This window comes from Solea solea, chromosome 7, assembly GCF_958295425.1.
Source record: "Solea solea chromosome 7, fSolSol10.1, whole genome shotgun sequence".
Lineage (NCBI taxonomy): Eukaryota > Metazoa > Chordata > Actinopteri > Pleuronectiformes > Soleidae > Solea > Solea solea.
The window spans coordinates 26800081-26815583 of record NC_081140.1 but is presented as its reverse complement, the minus strand read 5'-3'; the positions used below and the strand labels follow the sequence as shown (position 1 = coordinate 26815583).

Here is a 15503-nt window from a genome sequence, read left to right as displayed (position 1 = left end):
GAACAGGCTGCTGTTTTTCTACATGACCTGCGGATTAACAAGCCATCTCACATTTCACCATTTTTATCCCCATGTTGAGCAAAAAGAAAAAAAACAAAAAGAGCTAATGAGGAAAAACTACACACACACAAGCACAATGCTGATCCGTGCTTATTCCAGAGGTGACGAATCGTTTCAGCTGAATATAGAAGCGACCAGAGGAGAACACATTTTAACATAACAAATATCTTTAAAATAAAGCAATCCAAACAGTGTTGACCTTAAGTTATTTAGTTTTATTTTGGAGCGTTTACACTTAAAAACCAAAGCTATTTAACTGGTTTACTTTGTTTAATTCAGGTTCAGTATCACCACAGCACGGCTCAGCTCTACTCTACTTTGGGGCGACGGTGAAGGGTGTGGGTTTGATTCCCGAGCTCTGCTAGTCTACATGGCAACATGTCCTTGGGCAAAGACACTTAACCCCCATGTTGCTCTTGGCAGCTGTGCCGGCAGCGTGTGAACGGGTATGAAAGATGAGTGGAATAGAAAATGCTATGAGTGAATGGGTGTGAACAATGAAAGTGTAGTGTAAAGCAGGATTGAGTCAAGTCAACTTTATTTCCAGAGCACATGTGAAAAACAACCAAAGTCGACCAAAGCGCTTCACAGATTTAAAGGCACGGCAACATACAACTAAATCAATAACAATAGAAGAAAAGCTGCAAAATAGTGACATAATAAAAAAAAAAGAATTCTCCAAAATCTACTTATAGTTCCAAAATCTACTAACAATTCCAAAATCTACTCATAATTCCAGAATCTACTTATAGTTCCAAAATCTACTAATAATTCCAAAATCTACTCATAATTCCAGAATCTACTTATAGTTCCAAAATCTACTAATAATTCCAAAATCTACTCATAATTCCAGAATCTACTTATAGTTCCAAAATCTGCTTATAGTTCCAGAATCTATCCCACTGATTGTGTGATCCCTGAAGAGTCATGAGTTGCGACGTCAGTCACAATGCAGAACTGTAGATCAGTTAAAGATTTAAAAATCTTGAAAACGTGCGTTAATCTCCAACATTTAGCAAAGGAAATGTCTAAAATATCAACATTTAACAGAGGAGTCTGCTGTATGTATCGACAGCACTGCTGATGCTAGATGATGACGCATTCCACGCCATGCACACCGTGTGTGTTGGGTCTGTGCTCTTAAGACTAAGAGGAAGTTTAGAGGCAATAGCGGAATTTTCAGTCACTGCTCCGAAAACTGTGGAATGAGTTGCCCTTGCTCCTCAGACAGGCCGACTCACTTCCTGTTTTTAAGTCCTCTTTTAAAACATGTTTTTCTCTTAGGCTTTTAACTCAGTTTTAGGCCGACTGCATCATCTTCAAAGTGCTTTAGAAATAAAGTTGGATTGGATTCAGGAACGTCACATTCTATTTATCGCCGAATCGTGCGAAAGCATAACTGTACCCTCTTCTTTTGATCTGTGGTGCAGGCTGAAGCGACGGATCGTGGCGGGTCGCCGCGGTCGCGCGCCGTCACTCGGGGGGAACTCGACACCTCGTGGCATCTCGAGCTCCAGCTTATTTTTAAAGTCGGCTCATCCGTCGCAGAGGTTTGTTTGCATGTAGGTCATTAAATGTGTGCACACAAGCTTTTTCTTCACTCTACACACCCGTGCTGCTGCTGCTGCTGCAATCTGCATAGAGAGACATTTGTCATCATTAGCCCTGCTCTGACAGTTGGCACCCGGCACCTCAGATCTCAAGGACTGGCAATTATGAACCCTTCATCCCTTATTTAGGCAACAACACCTAATTTCTTTGCAGGCCTCACCAGCAGCATTTGATTACGAGCTTTTCCTAAACCACAACGCGGCACCTACTCTTATTTTTCTTTGTTTTTAAGGCTCCTCCTCCTCCTCTCTGATCACATGGAGGAGAAGTGTGCGCAGTTGTTCTGAGATTTGAAATTACTCAGAAGAAACGAGGGCTGCAGAGGGGCTTTGCAGATGAGCGTCATGGGGTCAGTGGGCAGATGATTACAGCGCCCACCTTTAGATGGCAGACGTCTCGCAGACATTAAGATTAATCACGCTGCTGCTGCTGCTGCTTCTGAACAGTTGTGGGGGGGGTTTCACCACAAAGACTGGTTTATATACGATTTATGAAAGAAGGCAAACCATGTTTAGGACTACAATAGTCACCGTTGGTTCCCTGGAAGTAGCCCTCGAACATAGCCAAAGCAGTGTATCCCTACTACCGGTTATTGATCTCAACATGACTTCGCTCAACTCCCAAAGGTTGGCCAAGCATCCAAACTGGAGAAAGTTCTTCTACGAGAATTTTAGCTTCAATTAAAGAGGTAAGTGAGTTATCACCGGTCATCCTCTTCCTCCACACCGGAGCCGCTAGCATTAGCCTCTTCGCCTACTCCAAGACGCGCATTAACCTGGGTGACAACTGTCTGGCGGTGTCTTCCCCCAGCTATTCCACAAAAATCAGCTTGGAGTTTTAGCCTCTTCCGCCCAATTATCGAGGACGTGCAGGCTTTCTTCGTCAAAGTACAAGCTGCACACAAACACAAACACATTAAAAGAAGGACCTTCGTCCCTCCTTATTAACCTCACCCAAGTTTTTACGAAGGTGTTCATTGGTTGGAAAATCTTGAAAACTAAGGTATGGCTGTCTTTGTTTCGATGTTGAACAGCCCAGTACGCTGCAATAGCACTGGCGGGGGAGGCGGCCAAGTACCTAGGGTAACAACCCACAAGGGTGAATACACTGCTCCGCGATTTACCGAAAATGGGAGCCAGGAAGTGTGATATAGACCTACAGTGAGAACCCTAAACCTCAAAGGCCAGTGTGTAAGAATTAGTGACATCTAATGGTGAGACAGCAGCATTGCAACACATTTGGGGACTCCTCTTTTGCATCCGCTCGTGTCAGGAAAATGCGATGGTCTTCACAGGACAGAAGAAGCTCCCACTTCAAAGTGTGAAAATGCGGGTTTGTCGGTTCAATATGGCCAACTACGTTATACAAAGACTCGGGTGGCGTGAGCGGCCATGACGTCACCTGTAAGAATCTGAATTCCCAGTTTTGAAGCCTCCGAGAATCGCAATCAGGCCAAAGTCCTGTTTTGAACCATTTACTGAGTTTCTGTTCTTCATAACTCTCAACCAATTAGGTCTCAACAAACCAATTTTAATGGGGCTCCAGTTGTGTGTTATTTCTGTATGTTTTTTAGTTTTTAGTTTTTATTTTTTTTATTGTGAATTTGATGTTGTTTCTTCTCAAAATGAACACTTTTTTCTGAAATTCTGTGACTTATTGTCACAAATGTCGTCATTGCAGTATCACGTTGGAATATTGCAATATCATTTTAAGTTCCCCAACCCTGGCTTTCTTCCCAAAAATTTGACTTTTTTCCCACTACTGACCAGACTGGACACTCAGTGACCCCCAGGTCATTTGAGTTTGAGACCAATGCTCTAGAAGTTAGGGTGCTCAGTAAATGAGGTACAATTATTGTTTCTGCTTGAAAACACAATTTTTCCGATAAAAAGTAATTTTTGCCACCACTTGAGTCGCCCCCTGGTGGCTATTCCACTTTTATTAAGGTCTATCACAATACCTTTACCATAAATACGCATAAAAGGAACGCATATTTTACTTTGAAGCAATAATACCCTTAAACAAACATACTTATAGACAGTATATTCAATTTCTGCCAATAATTTCTGCTTCTTGGACCTTTTTACAATCTGCAGACGAGAGTCAAATGAAACTGCTAAACAAAAAAATAAACTCGAGCTGAAAAACTAAAATCTGCACTGACCACTCAGTACAAGTCTGTTGTTTTCCTTTATAGAAACCAAATTTTCTGGACCATTATTTTGGCAAACAAACGTATTTGCACTAAATTCATGCAAATACATGCATGTAATTTATCACGGAGGCTGACAAGCGTGCCATATTGCGCGGGGGGGTGGTGGGGGGGCAAATGAAGCCGAGACAATCAATTAACTTTCATAATTTACACTTTCTCCATGTGTTTTCCTCGAAGAAAAATTCAATCACGTTGATAGGTTTTTGGTGCTTTTGTGTGCAAATAGGATATTGATGAGCCTGTTGAGCTCATCATGAGAGCCTCAGGCTATATGAGGTCTGCGAATACACAGCACAGGATAAAACACAAATGAATGGGGGGGGGAATCCAAAGGGGGTCGTCAGTTAAGGTTCTGTGCCGCAGAAGAAATTGACTGGCCTCCTACAGAGACACCATATTGGTTGGAATAATGATGTTTCGCTATTAAAATAGAAAAAAAATCCCAATGACAATGTCATTTTGTGACAAATAAGTGAGTGGCTATCCCACGAGATTATGGAATATGGCTTCACTCAGTTTGAAAGCTGGTATTGATGTCACATCTCTGCCACGTCACTGCTTTTAATCTGATTTATGGAGAAATATGTCATCCTATTAAGTCCACTTTGACTAATCTGCACATTAGTGTGGGAACTCGCTGGTAAACTGCCTTTGAATGGGAAGTGGCTTGAGATTATTTTTCGTATGACCCGAGAAATTGAATGGGGGGGTCTTATTTGTTCTTGGATAACAGGATTATTAAAAATAAAAGATCGCTGGTTTATTAAGGTCTTGATCCATCCCACACGCGGCTAAACGCTGCGCTGACGTGAAGTCGCCGACCGCCTCATTAATGGTCAGTAGGAACACAGAAAATTGAAAGTTGGAGACATAAGCGACTTTAATTTTTTAGGGGTTTAGGTTAAAATTAGGTTTAGATTAAGGGTTTAGGCATTTAGTTGTGATGGTTCAAGTTAAGGTAATGGGGTCTAAAAGAGTACTACTGTACAGTAGAATTAAATAAAATAAAATAAAACAAAAGGAACATATCCATTTCCTGAATATATTCACTTGGGAATGCCGAGAACTTTCAATAATCGATTATCTGCTCTTTATTACTCTTTCTTTGGTAGCCAACGCTAATAGTTATAATGCTAAATCAACAATTCCAGTTGAATTTGCCAGTGTGTAGGATTTAGTGGCATCTAGTGGTGAAGTTGCATATTGCAAATGACTAAACACCGTCATGCTCATCCATAATATGTGTATATACCAGAAACTACAGTGGCCTTTGGTTAGCATAAAAATAAGAAAACACATAAATGAAGTATATAACGTAATATTGTCCCACTGTGTAGGATTTAGTGGCATCTAGTGGTGGAAGTTGCCTATTGCAGCACAACTGACCAGGTTTTTTGTGTGTTTACGAAACACTACGGTGGCCTACAGGTGTGGTTGGTTTGTCCATTCAGGGCTACTAGTGGCATCCAGTAGTAGAAGTTGCCTATTGCCACAAATGAACACCTTTTTTTTTATCATGTTATCCTTATAAACTACAGTGACCTAAAGGAAGTAAAAGAAGATGAAAAGCTCTGTAAGGCATGGGTACAATGTTGACACAATATCATGAAAGAAGGCCTTCATTTTCTTCATTTTTAAGGGATAAAACATGAATGAGCCAGTATAAATATAAATACTAAGTTGGGTTGGGATTTTCTTTGTTGACATCCCCCTCCAAATATCACACAGTGTACCTTTAAGAACGATGGACGCGTCTTCTCTCTCTCGCTCTTTTAAGACTGATTTAAATTCCCCCTCTAGTCTTGTCACGCAAAGCGTGAGCAACGTCATCAAAGGGCAAATTTCGGCACCACTGACCCCCCGCGCCACTGTGTGTTAACTGGACGATCAGTCTTGCCATAGAAGAAAGGGAGGGAAAAATGAATAAGTGTCGAGGCATGTGTGTGGAAACAAAGAGGCCTTCAAAACAGGGTCACATGCTCGTGCAAAAATTATGGGCAGTAGAAGTCATTGTGTTGATTTACACATTCATTTTTTTGCTTGAATCACACTGGAGTGTCTCCAGCAGAGCATAAATGTGAAAGCAAACGAAGCAACTATAACTTTAATGGCAGAAAAATAAATATGTATGCAGTTTTTCCTAGTTGTAAAACAAACAAACCATTTTAAAACCTCAACATTTGTAGGATTTTTTGAACATTCACAGACGTCACAGACTGCAATTAGGCTCCTGTTGGACGTCACAGTGGTTGTCCACTCATATGAGCCAATCTATTTCCCTCTAAATGGGCGATATCTACATATAAATCCATGCAAGGAATTGCTTGACAGGCTTGGCACGCGACTTACAAAGGGCATCAGTGTATGCCCTGTATACGCTGCATACTGCACCCAACTCATTTCCTCTTTATCTAATGCCAGTGTATATGAGGAACTACGGTGGCCTTCAGGAAGAGCCACTCCCAAAACTTTCAGGTAACGATTCATTAATTATAGCAAGTATATTCGTAATGGGTTATATTGAATTTGACATGTGCCATTGAATATTTAGGGACTGCTGCGTAGGATTTAGTGGCACCTAGTGGTGGAGCTGCATACTGCAACCAACTGAACGCTCATTGTGTGCCTCATGCTCACAGAGTGTTTATGAGGAACTACGGTAGCATAAAAACACGGAAAAACTCTTCTGAGAACCAGTTTTGAGTTTGCCTATTCAGGGATACTTTACTAACATGGTGACACAAAATGGCGGACTTCATGAAAGAAGTGTTTGATGTGAATTTCTTATTGTAGGAAAATGAAAACACAACGGGTCAGGTGATAATACATTCATTACAAATTCACACATAATACTGCATGTGTGTATACCAAAAACTACGGTGGCATAAAAATAGATATGAAAATACATAAATGGAGCATTTACGTAATACCGTATAACGTGGTCCAAATATAAATATTTAAAGACTGCTGTGTAGGATTTAGTGGCATCTATTGGTGGAAGTTGCCGATTGCAGCCAACTGACCAGGTTTTTTGTGTTTATGAAAATCTACGGTGGCCTACAGGTCTGCGGGTTTGTCCATTCAGGGCTACTGTACAAACATGTTGACACAAAATGGCGGATTCCATTAAAAGAAGGCCCTCCTGTTTGATATGAAGAGCTTATTGTAGGGTAATGAAAACACATGATACATTCATTAAGTATAATTTCGTAATATCGTTATCGTAAAATTAGCACATAAATGTGCTCAGTGACGCCTTTAAATCAAAGTTAGGATTAGTGGATCTTGTCTTTATGATCCGGTAATGTTATCCAGTATCAGACACACACGCAAATATATATGTTTGATATTTCAAATGGCAGTGGCTCATCCCTGTAGTCTGGATTATGAGGCTATAATCTCAGCTCAACACAACAACAACCCCCATCCACCCTTTCATTCACCCACTCAACCTGCTGCTGTCAGGCAAAAAGAAGGAAGAGCACAAACTCGGGGGGTGGGGGTCTGGGGAGAAGTGAGACGAGTCTGTTTTCAATAACGGGGCAGTTACCTGCTGAGCTTCCGAAGGTGGGAGAGAAAACGCTTTCAAAAGAGCCTGAGAGGAGGAGGAGGAGGGAGGCGTTCATGCTCGATCCTCCAAAATAAAAGTACAAGTGCGACTCCATATCTTATTTTTATTCTTACTCCAGTACGCGAGCCTCCGTGTCGGCCTCAGTTCTGCTACGACGCTCACTTCCTCGCCTCCTTAGCTGGTGATTTCTGCCCGGTAACAGTGAGGACTCATCACCGAGGCAGTGCCCGTCCCCGTGTCCATGTCCATGGACACAGGACACAGGACACACACACATTCGTGTGTGTGTGTGTGTGTGTGTCTGCCTGTATGAAGTCGTTGTTTAAATCTGATCCATGCAGCGTAATTATCTTTTCTTTTTCTGTCTTTTTTTTTAAGTCGTCTTCAAAGAGTCGACGAGACTGAGGCAGAGATGACAGAGTGAATCGACAGAGCTGCACCTGAACGCAACACGCAAACAGCAACATGGGGATTTTTGTATTAAAATGGGTGACAATTTCAGGGTTTTTTTTCCCCATTTTTGTAATAATAAATGCTTCATTTCATGCCTACTGTTTTTAAAAGGGACACTGCTATTTTTTTTGTTTCACTGAATTAGAATAAATGTGTTATCATGAGCACTTACAGTAGAAATCAAATGTATATTATTCTCTTTGATTGGGAAAAATAAGGGTGACATTTTCAAATATAAACTAATCATTGTGTGTTTGTTCTTTGTCCAGAAAAAAACAACGCAGAATTAACAGATTAGTGCTTTACTTTTTTTGCGAGAAATGTCATATTATCATTATTATTATTTAAACAGTAATAATAATAATAACATTAAAAATAATAATTGCAAGCAAATAAAAAACAAGGAAGGAAAAGTGTGACAGTTAATGTGTCAAATATAATCACACCGTTAAATATAAGCTGTGTTTTTAAAAATGACATGCACATATGTGGAATTATGCAAATAAATAATTGGGGGTAAAAACTCTTCAAATTAGCAAAAGTCGGTGTTTAAAATACAGATAAAAACAACAAAACAAATGATTAATATAAATGAGCTGTTACGAAAGACACGAAAAGCAAACATTTAAACAGTCGTAAAATGAGAATTTTTATTATCCAAATACCACCTACTTTTTCATTTATAGTTCACAATAAAAACGAAAGAAAAACCAGCGCGCGGATTTAAAAAAAAATCCATAAAGAGAGGGGAAAAAAAAATCAACGTAAAGCTGTTAAAAAATGCTGTATTTCTCCCCAAAAATTGCGTAGGTGTGAACTTCCGCTCCTCTGTGTTCGACTTCAACCTGTACTTTATTCTCTCTTTTTTTCACTTGTATATAAAAACACCCGAGGACGAATTTGTTTTCCATAAACTGAGGGAGAGCGGTGACGCACCAGACACTGATTGGACATCTTTGGCTTCAACTCCTCCCTGATAATAAAGAGTGTGTGTGTGTGTGTGTGTGTGAGAGAGACAGACAGAGACAGAGAGAGAGAGAGAGAGAGAGAGAGAGAGAGACAGACAGAGAGGGAGTGAGGGAGGGAGAGAGAGAGAGAGAGAGAGAGAGAGAGAGAGAGAGGCTGTTGTAAAACACAGCAACACTGGGGCGTCTGCGTCAGGAGGGCGCGCGCACACACACTCTTCTCCACTCCACTCCGCTCTGCGCAATTACGCGGAGCTCCAACCTGGCACAGGAGTCACTCACACATACACACAAACACACACACACACACACACACAGGCTGCTCCTCAGCTCCACATGGACTTCTAAAATATACAGTTAGAGGATTATTTACAGGACGCGAATGTGGTGATATGTTTTTTACGCATGTGCTTTTCGCACAATCCTGAGTAGTTTACACCCTTTATTTATTTCATTTTTTTTTCATTTTTCATTTTAAAATCGCGTTCTTTCTTCTCTAAAATTGGCTCCCGTACAAACAGCCGCGTTGGATCCCTCGGCGTACTGCGAGACTCCGGTGTACAACCCGGATCTCTGCCCGAACATGATAGCCGCGCAGGCCAAGCTCGTGTACCACCTCAACAAATACTACAACGAGAAATGCCAGTCGCGCAAAGCGGCCATCTCCAAGACCATCCGCGAGGTATGCAAGGTGGTGTCGGACGTCCTGAAGGAGGTGGAGGTGCAGGAGCCGCGCTTCATCAGCTCCCTCAGCGAGATGGACAACCGCTTCGAGGGCCTGGAGGTGATCTCGCCCACCGAGTTCGAGGTCGTGCTCTACCTGAACCAGATGGGAGTTTTCAACTTCGTGGACGACGGCTCGCTGCCGGGCTGCGCCGTGCTCAAGCTCAGCGACGGCCGCAAGAGAAGCATGTCCCTGTGGGTGGAGTTCATCACCGCCTCCGGTTACCTCTCCGCGCGCAAGATCCGCTCCCGGTTCCAGACGCTGGTGGCGCAGGCGGTGGACAAATGCAGCTACAGGGACGTGGTGAAAATGGTCGCGGACACCAGCGAGGTGAAGCTGCGCATCCGGGACCGATACATTGTGCAGATCACGCCGGCGTTCAAGTGCACCGGAATTTGGCCGCGCAGCGCGGCGCACTGGCCGCTGCCGCATATCCCGTGGCCGGGACCGAACCGGGTAGCGGAGGTGAAGGCGGAGGGTTTCAATCTTTTATCCAAAGAGTGCTACTCCCTGAACGGCAAGCAGAGCTCGGCGGAGAGCGACGCCTGGGTGCTGCAGTTCGCCGAGGCCGAGAACCGGCTGCTGCTGAGCGGCTGCAGGAAGAAGTGCCTGTCGGTGCTGAAGGCGCTGCGCGACCGGCACCTGGAGCTGCCGGGACAGCCGCTCAACAACTACCACATGAAGACTCTGGTGTCCTACGAGTGTGAGAAGCACCCGCGGGAGTCGGACTGGGACGAGAACTGCCTCGGCGACCGCCTGAACGGGATTCTATTGCAGCTTATTTCGTGTTTGCAGTGCAGGAGGTGCCCGCATTATTTCCTGCCCAATTTAGACCTGTTTCAGGGGAAACCACACTCTGCGCTCGAGAACGCCGCGAAACAGACTTGGCGTCTGGCGAGAGAAATACTGACCAACCCCAAAAGCTTGGAGAAACTCTGAGGTAAAAAACAGAAAATTAAATAAATAAACAACACTAATAATATACCTGAAAAAAAGAATATGAAAAATGTTGCCAACCAATTTTGCAAAAAAAAACACTGTAAAAACTGACAAATTCTGTCCTTTTTGGCTTTTTTTTAAAAGAAAAAAAAAATTGAATTATTATTATGAATATTTCTAAATTTGAAATGATTGGCCACTTTATTTCACCGCAGCTGTGTCTAATATGACAAAAAAGATTTGGAGGCTCAAACACACACACACGTGTACATTTTATACTGTAAATACATTCCTACATACATGTGATGATGATTCAAGTCTGAAAAAATCGTGAATGTTGTTGTGTGTGACACGTAAATAGGTCCCCACCTGTTTTGTTTTTTTTAATCTACTTCTGAATCCTTGTTTTTTTAATTATCTGCTAGAAATTATTATTTATATTATTATTATTATTATTATTATTATTATTAATAATAATAATGAATACATCAGTGATGATAATAAAAATAATAATAATAATCTGTTTCTAGACATTTAAAGTTTACATTTCTGTGATATGGGCGACATTTTTGCTACAATGAAAGAAAACAAAACAAAACAAAACAACAAAAAAATAAACATTCCATTGATTTTTACTTGAATTATTATTTAAAATATTCGGTTGGGCAGAGTTTTTTTCTTTTTCTTGGTTGTTTTAATTTTTTGTTTCAGTCAACATGAGAAGAAAATTATATAGTAATAAAATATATATATTACAGTTTAATTGAAACAAAAAAAATGCACTTGAAATACACTGGATTATAAAATCTGTGATCTGTTTTTTTAATTATTATTATTATTATTTTTTGTCTTTGGTCTAATTTAAAGAGCTAATAAAGCGAGCTGTTTTTTATGTTTGTGTCCCATTATGGTTTTATTGCGTGTGATTTTTTGACATTTTAGGCCTGTGTCGTATCGAACTTATTTGCACGAGAATTATTTTCAAAATAAAAAGCGTAAATATGTAAATTAAAAAACAAATATGATGCGAGTCACCTTTTAAAAATCCACATCACGCAATTTAACAACAGCGCGTGTTTTGTTCCCACCCGTCACTCACTCGTCAGAATGGTCAGAATGACGTGCGCGTGCACACACGTGTACACCTCGCAGCGCGTGTGCATTTACCTTGGGGTCGACCCTCTTGAAGGCGGGGTCATCCTCGTCCACCTCGAAGTAGATCTCAGAGCTTGTGATGGACAGGGTCCCGCGCGCCACCAGGACCGGGGCCACGAGCTGAGCCGGGCTGCTCAGAACCACCGGGCCTGCAGAGGAGGAGGTACAAACAAAAACAATATCTAAAAAGGGGCTGTGACGTCACGCAATTCCATATCAACAACAACCACAGTTTTCCTTTTTGTCTTTTTAAAAACATGTTTAAAAGTGCGGATTAAAGGCGCTATAATTCCGAAAAAATAACGCCAACTCGACATATATTGGGGTTGATTTATTTTTATAATTTTCAGAATCAGAATAATCTGGATTATTCCAGAATACTCAATTTAATCCCCCCCAAAAACATTTTTTTTTAAAATATAATAAATATGTATGTTCTTTAAAGCAAACACCCATTGACTGCACCCTTGAGTGTCAATAAAGACATTTTCTCGCGCGTCCATTGCAGATTATGACGCTTAATCTGCTAAAAATGTTGAATTTAAATTACGTGTAAATTATTTTTTAATTAAAAATGATTTTAAATAGTAATAATAAAATAATAATCGTTAAGGGTTGGGGTTTGTTTGTGACCCTGGTCAGCTGACGGATCACACATCTTCATTTTCAGTCTCCTCTTCCTCATCCTCCGTGTGTGCTTGTGTGTGTGTGTGTGTGACAGTCAGTGTGATTTGTCTGCAAACGATTCCATCTCTCTGTGGCAAGGAGAGAGAGAAAGGGAAAGAGATCGGGGGGGATATTTATTGATCCCTTAAACTCCAAAGAGCCACTTTAATGTCTCATCAATCTTCATCTGCGTTCCTCAGCCAATTACGGCCGATCGTGTTACAGGAACACAAGTGGATTTTTTTTTTCTCTCTCTCCCAAACTCCCACAGCGACCCTTCATCGCTGTGTGTGTGTGTGTGTGTGTGTGTGAGAGAGAGAGAGCAGCAGCCTCTCAGTGCATTAACACTGGTCCTGTATCTGATGCGGTCACTGCTTTTCTACAACAGTTAATGTTACACTGTAAAAAATATATATAAAATAAATCATAATCTTCTCAGATTAAAGTATAATCATCACCAATGTTAAAATAAATACACCCGCCTTGTATAAAGTTACCAGGAAATGATATTGACTGTTTCTGATATAAAATGTGCTCAAAAGTTTTAGACGTAAAAGTGAAGGGTGTAAAGGAGCGAGCCGTGCATGGCGGCTCAGTGGTAGGGCGAGTTGTCTTTCGTCTGGAAGGTCGTGGGGTTCAATTGCCGGCTCTGCTCATCTACATGTTTTCCTTCCTTGAGCAAAGACACTTAACCCCTGCGTTGCAGTGTGTGAATGGGTGAAAACTGTAGTGTAAAGCTCGACGTAAATACAGACCATAATACCAACTTATTTTCTTCTTCTTCTGATTTAGATAAGCTATAGACTCTAATTATTATTATCATTATTATTATTATTATTATTATGAACATTTGTTTGATTTTATACGCACAAAATTCCACCAATTACCACCAAAGGAAGCTTGTGTACCACCGGGGGGTACACGCACCACAGTTTGAGAACCGTGGATTTAATGACGTCACAGGTTTTCAGCACAAGTTTTACAAAAAGCACAAAAAAAACGAGAGATGTAGATATAGTAATACGTCTCTGTGAAAATGTGTTTGGGACACTTTCAACTTGACAATATGGTAATAAAAATGAATTTTGACAGAAGATGTCATTTACCAAGCTGTTATTTATGGAATTACAGTAACATTATCTCATTTATGACGACACTAGTATTATCGTTATTATTGTTATGACTAAGCTGGGAATAATTCCACTGCATCGTCAAACGTTACCGAGACGTTAACCATGACAGTGAACAATTTAATGTTGTGTTGTTTGTTTATACAGTTAAATGCAGGAAATCAAAGTTGTATATACGGCGTAGCTGTGAAGTCACAGTAAAACACTTACAGTAAGTGTACGGTCAAAGTATTTACATACACCCATTAACATTGCGGCCTCTTTTTACGACATTTATTTATTAATTATAATAAAAAAAGCCTTTATGTCCTGGAGGCAGCCCTTAAATTACGAGTCCATTCACCTCTCACACGTCCCTGAAGTGATGCTTTGTGTTTGAAGGCTCCACTGTAGCCTGAAGCATTAAAGCCACAGCACCCACACACACACCCACACACACACACACACACACTGCTCATGCTCGAGGATTAAGACGCTATAATCCCCTCAGGGATCGTCCCATAATGAGGCTATAAGGCATTAAAATGTTTACATGAGAATAATGAAATTAAAAAATGTAACGTACACAGGATGAGTGGTGCGTGTGTGCGTGTGTGTGGACCCTGCAGTTGTAGATGTTTGGTTTTTTTTCAAATATTTGTTATGTTATGACGTCTGGGAGGACATGGGCGCATTATTATTATTACCCACAATCCACCTGCTGCATGTTTGTTCAAGCCACGTGCTTCAGTTGTTTGTTTGTTGGTTTTTTAACATTATGAGAGACATAAAAGTAAAATATGGGTTATACTTACACACACACAGAATATCAACCACATTCATATTCTGTTGATAGATAGATAGATAGATAGATAGATAGATAGATAGATGCCAATATAGACAGAATGTGGATAAAAAATACACATAAATAAATAAATAAATAAATCTGTCCAACAGTAGAGGGTTAGGCTCATTGTGACACTATAAAACATTAAAGGTGATTACAAAAAGTGAAGATTATCGTATTATCGCAGTCTGAAATAATCTCGTTAGCTCGGATTTGGAAGACACAGAAAGGTTCCTAAAGCAGGCAGATAAATGACATTAAAAAAAAAAGTGAATTCACAAACTATTTCACATAGAAGTGAACATGTGTGTTTTTAAATATGTATAACCACTGAACTGTGATCGCCAACAATCACAACATAAACACAACACAGGTGTTCAGTTTGTGAATGGAGACTAAAACAAACAGTTAATGTGGAATGAAACGGTGGTGGTGGTTAAACTACCCTGCAGACTATAACTGGGGTAAAGAGCAGCAGAACTGTCAGACTCACACTGTGTGACTCATTTCAAACATTCTAGTCATAATACATTCACACAGAAAGGCTTACTTAATGCTAACGTAGCGTGGAGAGCATTTCTAATGTTTCTGAGGGAACAAAACTTAATCATAGGTTCAGTAACCACAAATGCTCAGGCCCTGGAGTGCAGGCACCGCCTCCTTTGGCAGCAGCAGCAACAGCAGCAGAATGAGCAGCATTAGCAGCATGAGCAGCATGAGCAGCATGAGCAGGAACAGGCGCTGACCTAAAGGCTGGCAGGACGAGGACAGATCTTAGTCCCAGTTCTCTCATCAAGGCTGTTCATGTGATTGGACACAGGCCGAACACACACAGACAAGACATCCAGGTAACAATGTTACCCACGTGTCAAAGAGTGACATATTTGTCTGTTCAGTTAAGTTAAATTATCATGTAACTTGATGATGATGATGCCATTTTTTCTTGGACTACTGTGCTGTGTCACCTTTTCTTTTTGATCAAAAATGAGGATATTCATTCAAACTTGGGGGAGGAAAGTTCAAAAACCTTAAAAACTCCTTCACATTCAAACTACTATACAGTCTAGAAAGCTTTGGACAACAGAGGGCGCAGTTAGACCTATCTATCTATCTATCTTAGCTAGTAGGCTATCACCTATCTATGCTAGCTTACTAGTATAGGTAGATTGATATCTATCTAAGCTAGTA

At 40.8% G+C, this 15503-nt stretch overlaps 2 protein-coding genes across 3 annotated transcripts in view; one reads left to right on the top strand and one right to left on the bottom strand.

Annotated features, from left to right (window-relative positions):
- Nucleotides 1–15503, bottom strand: part of nbeab (neurobeachin b) — a 306319-nt gene that overhangs the window by 94460 nt on the left and 196356 nt on the right. For both annotated transcript variants that reach the window (XM_058633432.1, XM_058633433.1), the window contains exon 39: nucleotides 11706–11842. In XM_058633432.1, the coding sequence (XP_058489415.1) occupies nucleotides 11706–11842 (137 nt within the window). The remainder of the gene's footprint in view (nucleotides 1–11705; nucleotides 11843–15503) is intronic.
- Nucleotides 9043–11430, top strand: mab21l1 (mab-21-like 1). The gene has a single exon (XM_058633434.1). It carries the CDS (start codon nucleotides 9459–9461, stop codon nucleotides 10536–10538), a length of 1080 nt encoding a protein of 359 aa, XP_058489417.1. The 5' UTR covers nucleotides 9043–9458; the 3' UTR covers nucleotides 10539–11430.

Coding starts and splice junctions, on each gene's coding strand:
- mab21l1 (XM_058633434.1), top strand. CDS start 9,459: ATGATAGCCGCGCAGGCCAAGCTCGTGTACCACCTCAACAAATACTAC.